The sequence below is a fragment of the Puntigrus tetrazona genome, chromosome 10 (genome assembly GCF_018831695.1).
Source record: "Puntigrus tetrazona isolate hp1 chromosome 10, ASM1883169v1, whole genome shotgun sequence".
NCBI lineage: Eukaryota > Metazoa > Chordata > Actinopteri > Cypriniformes > Cyprinidae > Puntigrus > Puntigrus tetrazona.
This window is the reverse complement of record NC_056708.1, coordinates 9,886,559-9,906,718: the sequence shown is the minus strand read 5'-3', so window position 1 is coordinate 9,906,718 and position 20,160 is coordinate 9,886,559. Positions and strand designations below refer to the sequence as shown.

At 37.1% G+C, this 20,160-nt stretch overlaps 1 protein-coding gene across 2 annotated transcripts; it reads left to right on the top strand.

Annotated features, from left to right (window-relative positions):
• The first annotated feature begins 6,546 nt into the window (after nt 1-6,546).
• Nucleotides 6,547-18,363, top strand: trpc4a (transient receptor potential cation channel, subfamily C, member 4a). Of its 2 annotated transcripts, none has more exons than XM_043250835.1 (11): nt 6,547-7,029; nt 10,237-10,640; nt 12,232-12,750; nt 14,136-14,484; nt 14,587-14,726; nt 14,992-15,323; nt 15,410-15,605; nt 15,892-16,086; nt 16,465-16,506; nt 16,752-16,841; nt 17,053-18,363. In XM_043250835.1, the coding sequence occupies exons 2-11, from the start codon at nt 10,263-10,265 to the stop codon at nt 17,581-17,583; spliced, it is 2,772 nt and encodes a 923-aa protein (XP_043106770.1). In that variant the 5' UTR covers nt 6,547-7,029; nt 10,237-10,262; the 3' UTR covers nt 17,584-18,363. The 2 variants fall into 2 exon arrangements, with proteins under 2 accessions (XP_043106770.1, XP_043106771.1); XM_043250836.1 differs by having other exon boundaries at nt 6,547-7,034.
• The last annotated feature ends 1,797 nt before the right edge of the window (nt 18,364-20,160 follow it).

Genomic DNA, 20,160 nt, shown 5'->3' with positions numbered 1-20,160 from the left:
TTCTTTTTTATTTATTTACAAATTTCTTCTCTTATGTTTAAGTCTTCGACGTGCGTTGATTCAAGACATGAGGGTGAGTAATAAATAACAGAACTTTCATGTCTGGTGAACTATCCCTTTACATTAATTTATGTAATAAATCTACTGTATAATAGAGTTGGAGGGGTGCTCTGAGGTGAACGTGAAGTTTCAGCCCTAAACTCTCTCCATAAAGGTCATAACAACTGTGCTGCCAGCTTTTAACATGCTATTTTGGGTATTATATACCAGGGGTCAGTGTGGTGTAGGAATATTCCAGGTATACGAAACTTTATACCCATGCCTTGACACGAACATGCTGATATTCCGGTTCTGCAGCTCACTCTGAAGTCAGGTATAAAGGTCAAAGCAACTACTGAGGCCACCACAGTCTTTATTTAAAAATGGATTCTTAGGTATTTTACAGAAGTCAGTGATGTTTCTCATGATTACAAAACTCTAAGAGAGCTCTTTTGACACAAACACATAAAAAATTCAATGCTTACAGCTTATCTAGAAGACTTTGCAAGAAATGTAAAAACATATCTACTGTGTATATCTACTATGAGCGCCGCCATGATGGAATCTATCTTTTGGATGCTCCAGTGTTTCGGTCTCTATAGAAATCTATGTTAAAATGGTGTAATAAGGTTGACTGAAACTTTTTCACTGTAACTAAATATAAAAATGTGCACATGGTTAAGCAGTGCTGTTGTTGGCTGCCACAGTAACAGCAATAAACTTAAGGAATTTTGTCCAATAAGTAAAAAGTTGCTTATTAGAATGCATGTTACTAGAATATTACACACGTATTATAGCTAATTAAGCACATATTAATGCCTTATTCTACATCCCTAATCTTAACAAATAATTTACTAACTATTAATAGGCAGCAAATGAAGAATTAATTGAGGGAAAAGTCGTAGTTAATAGTTAACAAGTGATACCTATTCTAAAGTATTACAGAATACCTACAGGTCTCTGGAGATTAATTTATGTAAATACCATCACCAACAACAAAACAACATGGGTTCAATAATGTACCACTCTTGGGTTCAATAATGTTTACCTCAAAGTGTGGATTTCAAACACAAGTCTCTTGAGGCAGGTGAAAAGGAGACTGGAGATGCAATTTTTTCTATACTTTTTCAGCTCAGAGCTTGTGTTTGTTGTTGCTAGGGATTTGAAAAGGCACACACACACACACACACACACACACATAAAGGTTTCAAAGTATTTTGACTTTTAATATGGATGTAAAGCATCATTTGCAATCTCTATCTTTCCAACCTAATTGAAAAGTCGCTCCATTCGGATAAGTGTGTAATTCGCAAATCCTTTTCATTAACACACAGCTCTGAACCCATGAATCTCATCCTTCTCAGTAAGGCTTCCTAAAGCCATCAAAGACTATCAAGCAGCTCCTGAGGTGATTTTGTTTTATCCCGCTCCAGTGCTGCCAACAACCTTCCAAAGAATCTGTCCAGCATTCAGCGGGAAGCTTTCTGCTCTCAATAGCCCCCTCAGATGCTTCATTAGTCCACTCACATTCCTATTACAAACAAACACAACAAGCCAATTTGTGATTGACAGTGTATCAAAATATTGTATCGCTTCATCAGACTTCCTGTGGCAGCAAGGTCAGAATGTACGCGCTGTAAGACCTCTAATCAATTTCTAAATGTATTTCTATGGCGTTCGGTCAGACTGAAAAATCACATGTGTCCAAAATGTGGGGTCACCGATGGGAAGCAATTGAGATGCCACCCAGTTCACAAGTTAATGACGTATTTATTCACAAGACTGCGATGTGACGGCCGCTCATCACACCATCTCCAGAGACCCGTAGCCTAGGTAACAGGAGGTGTTTTTTCCCTCCCCCCCTTCCGCCTTTTCTCCTATATTTTGCTCATTTATTCTGTTCTGGACGCATTGGATTTGAGTCCCCATTGTTCAAGTGACAGTTTGCCGTCAACCCCTCTCACATTTCTTCATTCAAAATAAGCAAACCGGTGCCCTGAGCGATGACAGCTCAGATCTCCAAGAGAGTTTTTCCACTGTTGTGGCTTCTGTGTGACAGATCAAGCTCGGCAGTGTGAAGTCAGCATGGAGAAAAGCCTGGCTCGCCATCCATTCAAACTGAAAGAGCCAGACAAATTGAAGCTACCACAGAGAGAACATATTCCACTGCCATACGGAGACACGCTGCATTTATTAACCACACGCTAATGATAAAAGCCTGGAAATGGCAGCAAACTTTATGAATTAAGCTTGGTGAGATGGTGCCAATATAAAATGTAACTCTTTGGATAATGAAATCACAGGGAACATTTGCATTTGTTTGTTCTGTAAGCACATTTGGTGCAGGAAGGGATAAAGAATGAGCAATTATGTAAGACCAAAAAGCTTGTCTGTCTATCAAGCTATCTATCCATGCCGTAAAAAAATGCTTTTTTAACTGAAAAATAGTGTAAATAGAGGGAAAAACTGTAAAAGATCTAACTATACATTTCATGTAATTTTACAGTAAAATGCTGTTAATTATACATTATACATATTTACAGTAAGCTCTAACATATATTCACTGTGTATGACACAATAATTATGTTTTGTTTCAATAATCAGTCATTTTTGCAGTTAGTTAAGTACATTAGGGTTTCACCTCTTCAGTTGTTTAATGAATGTTTATTGCATTATTTAAGGGTCACATATGTCACCATAATGGCGTTTTGTGTTCACATTAATGACTCCTGCATATTATACTCCAACTTGTGGAAAAGCTACTTTGATTCTTCATATGGCTTTCTCTTTGTCAATGGTGGTTGTCAATATGTTAAGGAAACAAAGCAGAGTTTAATAGCAGGATGCATTAAAATTAATTAAAAATGTATCTATCCTCTGCTTTTATGTAATGGTGTGTTGAAATAAATAAAAAATAATAATTAATTAAATCAGGATCAGTTTTACAATGCATATTTTTAAAAACAGTTACTAATTATGGAATTTGCATACTTCCTATTTATCTTTTTGGATGCTACCCAATTCGAAGCAGCGTAATGAGTAATATAATGAGTGTAATTTGTAATGAGCATTAGTGTTTATTTTATACTTATACTTCGTGTGCGCCTTTAAAATAGACACTGAAACGAGTTTAAAGCATTGAATAAAAGATAATGTGCATTTGCTAACAATTTTACTATTAAAAGGAGGTTTGCTGTCTTGCTGTATGTATAAATGCTAGTAAATAGTCCAAGAATTTTGATCACTGGAACATGCGGTGTCTGGCCATGGCCTCTCTAAGGGTAAAATTCAATCAATTTTAATTAGCCAGGTCTCTTTGTAGCAGACACTAATACGGCTTTAAACAGCCTCCGTGAATATAGAAGCTTGACAAGTAGGCTATACAAACTCGCCTACACTAACAAAGAACACGAGACATTTAATTTATTGTGTCTGGCCCATTTAAATCAATACTGACATTCTGCAAGATTATCCCATTTTATAATACTTATCTGCTCACATGCTTTAATGATTTAAATGGAGAAACTTTTGGTATTCGTTTAGAAAGTTTGCAATTAAGAAGGCGATATTGAATTTGTTTTCTGTTCTCATTTTGATTCCTCTGTTCTTTTTCTTTATGTAGGTTGTGAGTATTTATATTGAGATACCAAGATATTTCTGTTGTTGCCTGGAGGTAGCAGCATACCCAGCTTTCACACAGGGCTCATATAGAAACATGAACATCTAAAAGCTAATTCAGCTGTTTGTTTGTTTCCCCATCATCCTACCTCTCACTGACATATTTATTTCCCATGCAAGGAATCTGCAGGGTGTAGCACAGTATAGATATTACATGATTTATTCAGCTTGTGTTATATAAACAATTATAGCCAGAGGAAAGGTTGAAAGGATAGAGTGTCTCCAGCAGCACTTGAAGGAAAAACATACTATTTCTGAAGTGAAAAAAGCATGGTTGGGTGTTTTTGAATGGATTATTTGGCTTTAATTGGCAACCGGGATACAAGCTTACACATCTGAATTTATTTAACATGTTTTTTTTGTTGAATTATTTATGATATGTTTGCTGCTAAGCGAACTTCAGAAGTGGATTTCAGAAGCATTTTGTTGGTTTTGCTAAGCTAACAAGCATATAATATTTAATAAAATGAATTTCCAGTTGAATTTAATAATTCAAAAAATATTTATAGGACATTTCCACGACGGGATTACAAAAAGTTTATTTATGGCTTTTGATTATGATCATTTTTTATGAAGGGTGAAAAATGCAAAAGTCAGAACTGCGTAATATAAACTGTGAATTATGACTTTTTTTTTTCTAAAAATTCCAAGTTGACATTTTGCAATTCAGATTTTTTACCATTAAAAATAAAAAAGTAGTTGCTACTTTTCATTTCGCAATTACTACTTTTGCCTTGCAGTTGCAAGTTTTGCATCTCAATTCAGAATTGTGAGAAAAAAGTCTCAATTGTGAGATAAACAGCTGAAACTACCTTTTTTTCATCCCGTGGTGGGTCCATGAAGGATGCTTGCAAAAATCTTCTTAATCATTGAGAATCAGATGACTGATAATAACTGTGAAAGAGAGAAAAAAAAAATGAAAACAGAAACAGATTTTCAGTTTGGGCTGAAGACCTGCATATTCTCAGAGGAGTTTGATTACGACAGGTGGTGAATATTTTGCAATAGCTGCTGAGGAATTATGTGAAATTTGCTTTATGGAGCAGATTTGTATGTCCTTCATATCTATGAGATGACATGAAATATCTTTGCTGCAGTTTGATTTGTCTTGCTCTCTGATGTTTGAACCTGTTAATCTGACAAATTGCAGGAAGGATGTGAAGTTTTAGAGTTGGCTTCTTCACACTTAATGCTTCCAGCCCAGATCAGTGACTCAGTTTCACAGGTTTGAACAGGAGAGACAAAAATCGTCTCAGTGCCTGGACACATTTCATTTGTACTGTTGTGAATAAATGGCACAGGTGCTCATCGGTTTACAGACTAGACCGTCCAAAACGTTCATCTGTTCTAATAGACAGCTTGGCAAAATGATAAATTCCTGATGATAAATCTGCAGGTTTCATTTGCTGTTGAGCCAAAGCAAATGATATTCAGAAGGACAGTGTCTCGATTTACTCGGAAACATTTTCATCTCAGTGTAAAATGACATTTCTGCATTAAAGGGGTCATATGATTTTGCTAAAAAGAACATTATTTTGTGTATATGGTATATGTGGTTTAAGAACACATTATTTTCCACATACTTTACACAATGTACATTATTGTTTCTCTTCTGAGCCCCGCCATTTGAAATAGGTCGCTTTGTGCAAAGCTCGTGGTTCTAAAAAAGCGAGGTTTGCTCTAATTTGTCAGATATTCAGTGCGTTGTGATTGGCTGAATACCTTACGCTTATCATAACATGATGCCACATGCCGGAGCTATGACACTAAAACAATAAAATACATTACAAATTATGCATTTGTTGTATTCAGTGGAGACATAATTGCTGATTATCATGACTTAGTACTGTCTTTTTAAACATAACACCATGTCTGCATTCATGATCGGAGAAATGAAAAGCGACAACAGCACTTAATTAAAGGTTGTGAGTCAGAAGCGCCAGACAATTAGTTAGAATTGCCCCATAGCTTCTGTGCACAGCTAGCATAGGCTGCTCCCAGGTTCAGGAAACAGTCCTCCATAAATGTGCTGAAGACATCTGAATATTTCTGTTGAACTGTTTTCCAGTAGTGTCCTCTTTTGGAAGCACAAAAAAATAGTTTCACTTTCACAATGACACGCAAGTTGCGTCCACAGTTAGAATAATAGCCCGCCTACTTTCGTTGCATAAACATTTGCAAAATCACATGCTGTTTTAGGGGGGTGGGGGAAAAGTTTTAACTTTTTTTTAAAGAATATCTCTTTGGTTTTGAGACTTTAGTCTTTGCAACTTTAAGGATTTTATTCATACACTAACAGCTTGCGACGCTCCAAAAAGAAAGGACAATTTGAAATCGCATCAAATGACCCCTTTAACCCTTTCCTGAGATAAATTACAATCAGTTTTGAGATAATTATTGAAAATTCATTCAGAGTCTATTTTTCATACTATAGCCTGTATTATGCTGTTAAACCTTAAGTTATTGGTAGATTTTAAAATAATATTTCCTTATTGTTGAATTCTACACTTTAAGTGCCTTAAAGACTGACTGAAAGCACTAGCTATATAAAGTAATTATTATTATAATTATTATTGGTCATGTGATTACATACATGGCACTGCCCATAAAGGAGCCATCTTTTTCTAGGTAGTCTGTAGGCTATTATATGTCTATTTTTAACTTATTATTATATATTTTTTTCTAGTTAAATAGCTTAATTTTTTTCAAAAGTGCTATTCAACTTATTATGTGCAAACCTTTTAAATTAGCGTTTAAAATATGAGTTCATCTTTAAAGACTGCCCGTGGTACTACTACTAGACGTCGAGTGGTGAACCATATGCACGTACAAGAACTCTCTCAAGAGCCAGAGAGAGAGAGAAAGAGAGAGAAAGAGAGAGAGACTATGCAGACAGGACATCTGGTAGCCTTTGCGCTCCAAGTCTCTTCAATGATCAAAATAACTCTCATGGAAAGATGAGAACGCGTCACACCAAAGTGCGGTGAAACCTACTTGGGAAAGCCAATATGGAAGATGATAAACGATCAAAGATCTCGCACATGCACTTTCCGGAGACAACAAACATGTTCGGCTTTGGGAAACTCTGCAGATTAGCTCCATCTTGAATGCGAAATGAGAGGACCGCTGAGCCTCGCCGCGCGTACAAATGGATATTATTTTCCCGCGTTCTATTTCTATCGTTGCGCATTTTCGCGCTTCTTTCTCTGTGGAGGCGGTTGGAGTGTAACGGGTTTTCTTCGCGCTGGGCACCTGTTGTACGTTAGTTAGACGGGATCAGTCACGAGTCAGTGCAACATCCAAAACCAACAGGTGAGGTGAGATTCCGTTATTTTATAAGAGCGCAGTTCACCAGAAAAACGCAATTTCTGTTGTTTTCTCACCCACAGGTTGTTCTAAATCTGTGACTTTCTTCCGTTAATCACCAGTGATGGTGTCGGGCAGAATAATAGCGCCGGTCACCATTCACTTTGTTGCGTCTTTTTAAAATACAACGAATATTGACGCAATCATTACATGTACTTTCGTCTAACAGTAAAAAGTAAGTCATGCAGATTTAGAACAAACACAAGCTGAGTAGGATAATGACTACAGGATTTGCATTTTGGGTGTACGATTCCTTTAAAGTGGCAACGAGTTCCGTTTTATAAAAGCGCTTTTCCAGAGAACTACTGTGATATTTGAAAACCAATAATATATTCAATCTGAAGTAAGTCTCTCAAGGCTGCTTTACAGCACCGCATGAAATGTTGCCTGCTTTTCACACTAACGCACGTTACCTACCTTTATAGCGCGCGTCATGCTTGGGCATTGGATATGCGCTTGGATTATATATATATATACATATTTAAGAAAACGTGACAAAAACGTATATAGCCAGAAATGCTGCCGAGGTAGGCAGCTCACTATATTTTGAGACACAGCCTGCGGCAGTCATGAGTGGAGACTGAAGAGCGCACTGCGCACTGATCTGTGTTCATCAACGCACATTATGAAAATGCCCTCGTAAATTACAGTAAAACCACTTCACTCGGTAAAAGGTTCTTGTATGCACCGAATAACGCCAGAGTGCAAATCTACGGGGTGCAGAGGTGTCTAAAACGCCTTAAAAAAACGAAATAAACACTTGTTTGGTTGAAGTAGCCTACATCACATTTCTTTATTTTATAGCCTGTTTTGTAGCCTATCATCAAGTTCATCCAATGTAGTCTTCTGAAAGTGTGTACTCAACCGATGTATTGAAGTCTTATCTTCTGTTTTTGCTCAATAAAAATAAAAATAAATTAGCTTGAATTATTTTAGATTAAAAAAATCATACATTATTTATTGCAAATAGTGTAAGGGAGTGAGTGACCACTGGGTCAGTGCACATAAAACAGCATTTGTGTAGAATGTAAACGGTTTTATGAAGAAATAACTTTAAATAATCATATGGTGACTTGCAATGTAGACAACTTAAGAGAAAAACTCTAATCTATCCATTTTTTGTAACAATTATTACATGTTTTCTACTTTAGTAATATTTTAAGTTGTTTAAGGAATTCAGGCAACTTGGTTAAAATAGTAAAAAAAGCAAAACATTTAACGACAGAAGCCTGTAAGATCCTCACGAGTCTACAAATTTGTATGAGAACACAGAGAAGGCTGTGGAGGACCATATTGTTTTATCACTAGACTATATTTGTCAGTGTCAGTCACTAGTGTAAGTGTTTGTTTAACTTTATGTATATTTTCACCCATAAAACACTGAGGTTTTAGAATAGTATCTGTTTAAGAAAATGTTAAAACAGTATTATCACACAGACAAGAAAACAATGCCTATAAAACATCAGCATCATCTACAAGCTGACTCAATTGTGGATAGTTAGATATTGATTTTCACTCCCCTGATGCTATAGACCTATTTTGACAAATATCCAGCTCATATCTGGAGGACATATGCAGATTTCAGTGACTACAGAAAATGTACCCATTTCACCTACAGATCGCTCTGCAGTGCAGGCATGACATAATTTGTTGGCTAACCCAGAAGTTAGAATGAAAGCCCCAAAAAACCCAGTAGGATATTTTCACTGGATTTTGGATTATTGCAAAAATAAGCTCCCATGACCATCAAAGTTTATGATTCTTGTACGTTTTGATGGTCATGATATCGTCATAAATGAACGCAACATTTATGAATTTTAAAGCAATACAACTGCCAGAAAAAAGGATATAAAAATCAAGATGATGAAGAAACTCTCTGCACATTCCTGTATAAATTACACTGATTTTAGTAATTGAAGTACTTGAAGTTTGCACCAAGCAATAGGAAAATAAAAGTATTGTATTGGGACTCATTATTGTGAAATATTCAATAACTCTGGGGTACAAAGAACCTGATTGGGACATCCCTAGTAAAAATATCGTGACATTGTGTTAACCACAGACCTTATTAAAGGTGTCTCCTATATTATTTCTCCTATAATAGGTTTACATGCATGCAAGATTCAGTCCATCTATCCCCTTCTTTCTGTGAGACTACTCTGCCCTGATTGGTCAGATGGCCCAGTCTGTTTTAATTGGTCTACCGCATAAAGCTTATGTCAGAAATGATAATTGCAATAGTTCCATATTTTAAATAATCGATAGAAGATATAAAGACCCATTATTTGTCAGACTAATAGTTTGAGATTCAGAGGAGCCAGCTGGTCCAAGTGAACTTGAGCCATTTTTCAAGAACAAGCATTTTGCGAATCCCGCAATTAAGTGTTATGTTATTATGATATATGTGTTCCCCAGTGACTTGTACCTATCATTAAAGTGGGGATTTCAATTATTAATGACAGTTCTTTCTTTTGGGAGACAATAATTTCAACTTTGTCTACGATGTTGTAGATCATTTGCATTCACTTACAGCTACATTACAAACTGGATAAAAGACCATATTTGAACCAGTGATAAATTGTTATCTCATTTCTGTGTTAAACTCTACAAAAATACAGCATCTCTGCAGCAGTCTTGATTTACATCAATCCAAATGACAGCTTACAGTAGGGCATTTTCAGAGTTCATTTGTGTGGTGAGGGAAAGCAAAACTGATCCTAGATGTTAGATGTCTGATAAACAGCTTCGTGTCAACAGGTAAAATCCCCTACATACATTTTATTGATAACTTTAATGATGAATGATTGAATGAGTTGCCCTAAAAACAAAAACCCAGTTCATACATTTATGACTTAACTTACATTAAGTGTGCTCTTAACTCAAGTCTGCTCTTTAAGATCTTGTCCCATTACAAGTATCTGAGGTTAACATTGTGGCCTTCAACATAACGCCCAAATCTAATAACCTCAAAGTCAACAGAAAACCAAGCAAATGAGTGCTAAGTGTCATGCTAATGGGATGTTGGGTGTGGAGATGATGGTTTGCAGCGCTTAGGGCTATTTCCTCTGTAATGCACGATTCCTTCCCTCATTTGCCAGCATCCATTCATTGTCTGTACTTGGTCTCTCTGTTTCCCTCTCTCTTCTTGTCCAGTTGTCTCACATGAAGGCATAGCAGCAATGTCACAGCTCTACTTTCGCAGAACGGACAACTTCTCATACAGGGATCGGATTCCTCTGCGAATAGTTCGAGCCGAGTCTGAACTGTCACCACTGGAAAAGGCCTACCTGTGCGCTGTGGAGAAAGGCGACTATGCCAGCGTTAAACAAGCGCTGATAGAGGCCGAGATCTACTTCAAAATCAGCATCAACTGCATCGATCCTTTGGGACGGACAGCTCTGTTGATTGCCATTGAGAATGAGAATCTGGAAATCATCGAGTTGCTGCTCAGCTTTAACGTGTACGTGGGGGATGCACTTTTACACGCTATACGAAAGGAAGTGGTGGGGGCTGTGGAGCTGCTTTTGAATCATAAAAAGCCCAGCAGAGGCATGCAGGTAAGATGGCAATCTCTGACTTATTTAGTTTCCTGTATACCTGAAACAATTTGATGTCTCACCTACTATAGGGTCTCGTGGGTCTTCTTTTTAATTCAACTTACACTTGCAGGAATTCCCAGTTGTCTTGGTAATCCATTCTTTTGTGAAGTGACTGTAAATGTTCAGATTACTTCCAAACTGTTTCAGAGCGTTTTAAATAGTTTTCCTAACCATGTCGCAGTGATACCTGGAACCCGAGAAAGCACTAATCCTCTCTGAAAGCGATTTGTTCCCTGTAGACCTGGCTGTTTAATTAAAAGTTTTGAAAGTAGTGCTCTTCTTAATAGTGCTTTCTTGCTTTTCCGTGAAGATGACTTGTATTATCCTTTTCACTGTCTTGCAGCTGAAGATTAAGTAATTTTCCACTTTGTTTGAAGGGCTGTGACCCCTGCTACAGATAAAGTGCTAATGACTTCTGTGGCACACAGTGTAGCAAATTGATCGTCATGCCACCATGTCTCACAGAAAAATAAGGTGAATTTGTCATAATATCTGGTTTAGTAAATTAAATACATATTTAAGTTTATGTGGGAAGGCACAGCGTAATTGAATCGTGCATTGAGCAGCTTAAAGTCTTGTTCATACAGGCAGCAAAAAATCTAAAAGCAAAACAAAACCACATGAAATTTTACATAGCCTCATGCAGATCACATTTCATGTGGTTTGCAACCAGATTATATTTGGACTTTATATCATTTATGGCATAATGTGTATGTAAAATAATGCATAGTGCACAATAGTGGCCAAATAATTTTTACTACAGACAAACAGCTACATCTGTTTTTGAGTTTTTAATAATAATATTTTTTTATAATAATTTCAGCAAGAAATATAAAAAAATAACTTCTATAAACTTTGAACTTTCTATTCATTAAAGAATCTTGAAAAAAAATAATATCATGTTTCCACAAAAAAATATTAAGAAGCACAGCTGTTTTCAACCATGACAATTGTGTAAAAAAATTCATAAACACCAAATCAGCATATTAGAATAATCTTTAAAGGATCATGTTACACCGAAGGCTGGAGTGATGATGCTGAAAATTCAGAATATGAAAGGTATTATAAAATGTATGTAATTTAAATGAAGTAAATGCAGTCTTGGAGGGCAATATTTGTATCCTGCACACAAAATATCTTCCCCGGGGGTGTAAGCAAGATCGACTGATTGAATTGACTTGCCTTGCATGAACTTTAATTTACTGTAGAGACAGACACCATGAAGCATCCTGGGGTTAAAGGTCACAGTGATAGCTTGTGGCTTCTTTAACAATAAATCAATTTCTTACTCAGTATTCTTGCCTTGTTTTCCAAGTGAAAACATCATTAAAATAAGATACTACTGGGAGAGGTATTGTTTTCTGAGAAATCAACCATTAATATTAAAACCGTTAAAATTAAGCTATTACGTTTTTTTTCTTATTTTAGTAACTAAATGTAGTTAAATTACAAAGTTTCAATCTTGTTTTAAACACATTTATACCAGAAAGCAAGACAAAAATACATAATTGTGAAGTGATTGTCAACCCCCGATTTCTCTCACTTCTAGGTGCCTCCTATCCTGTTGGATAAACAGTTCTCTGATTTTACCCCTGACATAACGCCCATAATCTTGGCCGCTCACACCAACAACTATGAGATCATCAAGATGCTGGTTCAGAAGGGTGTGTCCATGCCCCAGCCCCACCAGGTACGCTGCAACTGCATGGAATGCGTGTCCAGCTCAGACGTAGACAGCCTGCGACATTCCCGATCCCGCCTCAACATCTACAGAGCCCTGGCAAGTCCCTCGCTCATCGCCCTCTCCAGCGAAGACCCCTTCCTGACGGCCTTCCAGCTCAGCTGGGAGCTTCAGGAGCTCAGCAAGGTGGAGAATGAATTCAAGTCAGAGTATGAAGAGCTTTCCCAGCAGTGCAAGCAGTTCGCCAAAGATCTGCTTGATCAAACGCGCAGCTCCAGAGAGCTCGAACTGATTCTGAACTACAGGGATGATGTGAATCTCCTGGAGGATGAAGGGAATAATGATCTTGCCAGGTTGAAACTGGCTATTAAGTACCACCAGAAGGAGGTGAGTTTTGTTCTCTTCATACATCAATATTTGACAACAACAACTTTGAAAACAATCTACGACTACTTCAAGATCATAAGAGAATGACTCCAGCTAGGAACAGCACTTGAGCGTATTACAAAAGTTCATTATTACAAACATAGATGCTTACAGTTATTTATTTCGGTAGTCAGGGACTGTGCTTGGATGGCTACCTTGTTGATTTGCCAATGTGGTTGTGGATCTATTTCAGGGTGGTGTTTTTCTATTTATGAAATTTTGGGATTTAAAACTAGAATATTTTCACCCCAAGAAGGTAGGTTGTTTTTATTCCCTCTAGAGCAGTGGCTCCCAACCATGTTGCTGGATGCCCATTTCAGATCTGGGAGTATCTACTACTGAGCTGACAAGTTGAAGAAGACATGCCAAATGTGCAGTGTTGGGGCATCCAGGAGCGTAACCACTGCTCTAGAGTGACGCTGCAGAGTGGCTGCAACATTATATAGATCTATGTTGCCCCCTTCTGTGCACATCAAACATTACAAGATCTTTCTTTCTGAAAGGTAGAAGGAAATTTCTTCTTTTGCAGGCTTCTGTGTGCTATACATCAACTTGCAGGCTTTTATTTTATTGCATACGTATGGTACTGTATTGCACTGCACATGCTTATACAGGAGTGAAAATGGGGAAAGAAGTGATTTCAAGTTGTGAAAGAAGCCACCTTATATATATATATATATATATATATATATATATATATATATATATATATATACTGTATATATATATATATATATATATATAACAATATATATGTAGTATTACAATTATATATAATACATAATTATTTAACTAATCATTATTAAATTTTTTAACCCATATTCTGCTGATTTGCTACTACTGACATGAAAAAAATGACACACAAGTCATTGTTTGGCTTGCTGGGTTCCATGTGGAGCCCAGATGGTTTTACAAAAGATGCAAAAAAGCTCTCATGCAAAATCCATACAGGAATATAAACCAAATATGATGAGAACCAGATAGAGCAGCCTGAGAGAAAAGAACAGTGTGTTACTGTAAGCCTTTCTGTGCCTTTTTTGTTTGCTCTTTTACAAATGGCACTTGTTTCTCATTAGGACATGGTTCTGTTATTTGTGTTCTCCTGCAGAGAGCGTTTCTTACGCAACTGAAGAAAGTGATGACAGTCTCCATGCATGATAGAAAGCAGAAAACGATTTTGCTTTGCTGCACATTCTAGTGAGAAAATGCAAGCAGATCATTAAATTAGAGTTCAGCAAAATCCCAATAACATGTGCTGATAATATGTGCTGTTTGTCTTGATTTAGTTAACAGTGAATTTACTCATTCACTGTCAATTTAATCTCTCTTCATTATTTTGTGGTTAGTTTGTAGCACAGCCAAACTGTCAGCAGCTGCTCGCATCTCGATGGTACGATGAGTTCTCAGGCTGGAGACGCCGCCATTGGGCCAGCAAGTTCATCACCTGTATGTTCATCGGATTCCTCTTCCCTTTCTTTTCGTTATTCTACCTGATCGCTCCCAAGAGCCACTATGGCCTCTTCATCCGGAAACCCTTCATCAAATTTATATGCCACACTGCTTCCTATCTGACCTTCCTCTTTCTGCTGCTGTTGGCCTCCCAACACGTGGACCGCCCGAACAATTATTTGGGGTCCACCAAGCAGCGTCCGGATCCCACCAACGTGGAATGGATGATCCTACCATGGGTTTTAGGTGATTTGTGTTTAGGGCTGAAAAGTCTTGTCTGATTTGAATGTTTTTCGATCATATTTTTGAATTTCGATCAGTTGCAGATTGAATTTCTTTGCTTTATAGGATTTGTATGGGCTGAGATCAAACAAATGTGGGACGGTGGCTTTCAGGATTACATTCACGATTGGTGGAACCTCATGGACTTTGTCATGAATTCTCTGTATCTGGCCACCATCTCACTGAAGTTCGTCACTTACTTTAGGGTAACAAACTAAATACTCTTTTACACTTTTTATATAAAACCGAATTTGGCATAATTTAAACTTTTCAATTTTTCATTAACATTACAAAGTTAAACATTTTCCAAATTATCACATATTTTATCAAAAGAACATTCCAGGCATTGGAACATTCCAGTTGGAACATTCATTTTAAAAACTAATGAACAGTAATATAAGATACTGTTCAAAATAGGTGATGATCAAAAAAATGATGATATTGTAAATCTCAACACTTGTGTTCCTGCAGTGCTCTGAAAACTACGGGCACCGGGAGGGCTGGCCGATGTGGCACCCTGCATTGGTGGGCGAGGCCTTGTTCGCCATTGCCAACATATTTAGCTCCCTCCGACTGATTTCACTCTTCACAGCCAACTCGCACCTGGGCCCCCTACAGATCTCTCTCGGCCGAATGCTCCTGGACATCCTCAAATTCCTCTTCATTTACTGCCTGGTGCTACTTGCATTTGCAAATGGACTCAATCAACTGTATTTCTATTATGAAACTGAGGGCAAAAATACGACAAACAATGTAACATGCAAGGGTATCCGCTGCTCAGAGCAGAACAATGCATTCACCACGTAAGCAATCTCATATCTATAGAACTGATCCAATTTTGCTTGTTTTGCAGTAAAATAGTGATATGTTTTTGGATTGTCTTTTCCAGCATGTTTGAGACATTGCAGTCATTGTTCTGGTCTATATTTGGGCTTGTTTCCCTGTATGTGACCAATGTTGACGCCAAACACGAATTCACCGAATTTGTTGGAGCCACAATGTTTGGGACCTACAACATCATCTCTCTGGTGGTGCTTCTTAATATGCTTATTGCTATGATGAATAATTCCTACCAACATATTGCTGTAAGTGCTGTATATTATTAGTTATTTTTTTATCTATATAAATGATATGTTGTTTTTTATATCACTTTTTGCCTTGTTGGTTCAGTTTATGCCTCTTTGGTAAGAGAACTTTAATTTTGTAAATTACCTGTATTTGTTTAAGATATTACTATTTAATCAAAACACCCTAACTGCAGTTTGATTGATATTACTTTATCCGAATTTAATTGCAAATGAACTCTTCAGATATTCTTTCAGTTTACTGTTTAATTGGCATATTCAGCTCTTCTCTTTGGTTGTTCCACAGGACCATGCTGATATTGAGTGGAAGTTTGCCAGAACGAAACTTTGGATGAGCTACTTTGAGGAGGGCGGCACGCTGCCTCCACCCTTCAACATCATTCCAAGTCCAAAATCAGCATGGTACCTCATCAGATGGATCAAGACCCACTGCTTCAATATTAAACATAGAAAAAGAGCAGAGACGTTTGGATCACTCGGGGTAATAAGCTATTTGCTTTCCTCTTCTGTTTATAATAAATATTCAAATATGGGTTAGTTCACTTGAAAGATTTAAATTCTGTCATAATTTATTCACCCTCATGTTTCTGAAGTGTTTTAGGGATTTTTATAGGAATGTTATGCAGTTTTTTCAGACAGATGGTGATTTATATTGTCAATATTCAAAAAGAACCAAACATCACCAAAACAAATTGGTCATACAATAGCTCTGTATGATGAGTAATACTCAAAATGCTCAAGGCTAAATGATTCAGTGAACAAGTGATTGGAGCTGCTGAGATTGTCACTACCTTGTAATATAGCAAAGAAGGTGTCATGAAAAATCAATACAATTGATCTATTCTCTTTTTTTTCTCAGATGCGCGCTGCTGAAAACGTCCGCACAAACCGTCAGTACCAGGTAATGGTGTCTTTCAAAGCAACCAATCATTAAATCTGTCTACAAAAGTGCACTTTGCGTCAGATCAACAGATGAAAGGTTCCAGCTCACCACAATCTCTCATTTCATACAGTGTAAATCAACATAAGTCCTTTTGAAATTAATCTACCGTTCAAATACATTTTGACCCTTCTGAAAGACTCTTTGGGCTGCTTGTTCGGTCTAATCTTTTCCTGGTTCATAATCAAATGAATTCATTTTTTTAGGAGGTACTTAGAAACCTGGTTAAGCGATATGTGGCAGCAATGATAAGGGATGCCAAAAAAGAAGAAGGATTAACTGAGGATAACTTTAAGGTAAAGTATATTAGGTTTTTTTAATATATTTTTGACAATTATATACATGCATATGTGTGTATTTATGTATGCATAATAAATATGTACACACAAATATGTGCACAGAATCATGATTATTATATTATAAATACTAAATTATTGTTATATTAAGTATTATTATTCTTGACCTTGCTTGATTTGTTTGACAAATATGTGGTTATTATTACCATAGGAGCTTAAACAGGACATTTCAAGCTTCCGTTACGAGGTGATGGGAATGATGAAGGGCACTAAGATTGGTGTGTCAAACTCAAAAGGAAACACGGGAGCTTCAAACCTAGTGTATCCTGATAACCCTCTAAAGTGCAATTCTGCTTCAGCTGGAAGTCAACTAAAAGGCAAAATGAGACTGCAGAACGTCGCCGCCTCTGTGATCCAGGAGGGAGGATCCAAAGCCAATCCCTGGAAGCCCGCTGGGTTAAGCAGCCTAGCGGATGGCATCATTTCAAAAAATACTGTTAGCAATCTAATGAACTGCAAAGGGCCAAACAACCCAGGAGAGATTTACTCTGTGTCAGAAGAAGCTGGTGAATCTGAAAGTGAAGAACAAGATGATGACGAGAAGGGAGAAAGCAAAAACCAAAACAATGGAACGGAGAAGAACGTAATGACATTGCAGGAGGATGAAGAAATGTCATACATGCGTTATATGTGTGATGAAGAGATGAAGGAAGAAAACGAATACGAAGGGAGCAGATTATAATGGTTTGGAAAAAGTGACAGATTCCGATTGCTGCGAAAGATGCTGTTAACCTGAACTCTCTCTTTATCCCAGAAGCAGCTGTGTGTTGAAGGTCCAGTGCAGGACTGAACATCAAGTGTCGTTCTGGAGTCTCAGGGATGACTGCCACTTTTAGGAGAATATGGAGGCCAACGTTGTCATTCACAGTAATTTACACTCTCAAGTGTGTAAATGCTACTGTAGTTTATCGCTGCTCTGCTCCTTTTTCTGCTGAATCATATCTGAAGGAGCAATAGCCGACCCCTTGCTGTTCTAGACTTTTCATTCTGCCTTACTCTGTTAGATTTAGCATTTTATGCTATCTGTGGTTCCAACGTTAAGAGATGTCATTACCGTCATGCAACCTAATATTTTAATAAAGGTTACTATGCAAATATTTACTACTTTTTACCTTTTTAGTCACGTTTTGCATTGAGCAAGGAGCAGTTGTATTAAAGAAGGAACCGGTTGAAGGGTGTCTTTTTTATAAACATGGATTAAAGTCCAAAGTAAACACTGCATATCATAAAGTCAGTATGGTACAATGTACTGTGTAGTCATGTCTGTTTCCTCCTCCTCCTCATTTGTATTCATCCTAAAGAACAAGGAGAACACGGTGTTATACAGTTTGCACAGTACATAGTCCTCTATGCTTCTCAATGTTTTGTTCCATCTATCCTTGTTGTTTCCATAACATATTATTGCATCATATTACAGGTAATGATTTAATGCACAAATATAAATAAATAACTATATGCTGTACTACGACTATTGTGAGTATTATTGTAAGCGACTCAGTATATATTTTCATAACCCGAGGGAACAAATTAAATCTCACGCTGCATTCACATTGAGTGAGAGCGTAAGCCTTTGATTGAATGTAAATTCTGTAGTGCTATATTTTCTTTTGACCCATGGCATGCCACATGTTAACCAGCACCAGTTTATCTACTATATTAATGTAAATGGAAGATTTGTAATGGTTTTACTGTAAATAGGCTCAGACTCCAGCAGTGCTGCACAGTTTGATGAGGTGGGAACGTTAAACTGTGGGCATATTTCAGCATCCAATTTGATTCAAATTCTCTGTCCTTCCTTGGGATACAAAGGCCTATCTATAATTTATTTGAATTAGCACCCTAGAGAGTCCAGTGTGCAGCCCAAGGGCACTTGAATGAGGTTTAAAAGAGCAGCGAGTCATTTGCACTGCGGCAAGGGGCAATGCTTTGACACTCTATGCTTTGCGAATGCTAAAATCCAGAACTACTGAGCTGTACTCACAGGGATTTTCAACAGTTACATCACTGAAGAGAGATAAAATACTGAAAATTTGATCTTTGTGTATTCCACAGTCAGTCTGTGTGTTAGTGGTGAGAATGTTTCTTTCTGCAGGTAACCAGTAGGTGACAATGAACAACATGTATTAATGCATCTGATTCATTTAAACACATTGAATCATCCAATTTGTTCAGGAACAGTGTTACTTTGATATGCGCAAAAGCTGATTTTGTAAGTATTTCAGCAGAGAGAATGAAATTAAATAATGCCACTAAGCAAATGCTTGGCCACTGCATGCATGCAATGTTTTGAATTGCTTGCCAACCCATTTCATCAGTTATTTACCCACTGCAGAACCTAATAACCAAATGAAATCCCTCTGACCATGCACTGATGAGTAAAGTATAATTATGGCTTGCAAAGAGTACATTACAAATGTTTTGCCTTGTGTAATACTATGCATTTTGAAGTTTACACAAATTCAAAAAATACAGTTAAAAGGTTAGTTAAGATCTAAATTCTGTCATTAATTACTCCAATTAATGTTGTTCCAATCCCATAATTTGTTCATCTTTGGAAAACAAATCAACATTTTAGCTTTCTGACCCTGTATTGACAGTAACATAACCATGTTCAAGGCCCAGAAAGGAAGTAAGGACAATGTTAAAATTCCTTAGATTCACACAAGCTCTCAATGGACTCAAACGCAAAGATTGAAACACTCCGGAGGGGAAAAGTGCAGCTATACTCTGAACATCCAGACAGATTAGATTGTTGGCCTTTAGGTGGAAGGGCTGGTGTCAGAGTTTGGCCTATAAAAGTGCCTTTGCAGGAAGAGAAATGGCAAGAAAAATAATGACAAAGATTTGGACGTAATGATCATTCTATGATTTTGTACTGATCTCCTTCCAAACACACGTCACTCAGCCCATCTGTCTTGGGTTCAGGGTTTATTGTGGATCATCAAACTGTGTGATCCAGCAATGAACTGTAAGTGATTTTGAGAGGGATGTGACATTCAAACTGTTATGGCATTGGTTTTCTGTCAATAAATCTGTACAGTTAAAATAGGAATAAAAAAATAACAGACTACGAGGAAAAATGTAGATTACATTTACATATGCTGCCATTCAAAATTAAAAAGCTTGTCACATAATCGTACTGTCGCACAGAGATCAACATTGGTAACAAATAACAAACAATATATTATTGAGACACAACATCAGACTTCTTGTTTGTGTAATATTGCATTCATTTAGGTCATGGCATGGTTGTTTTAAT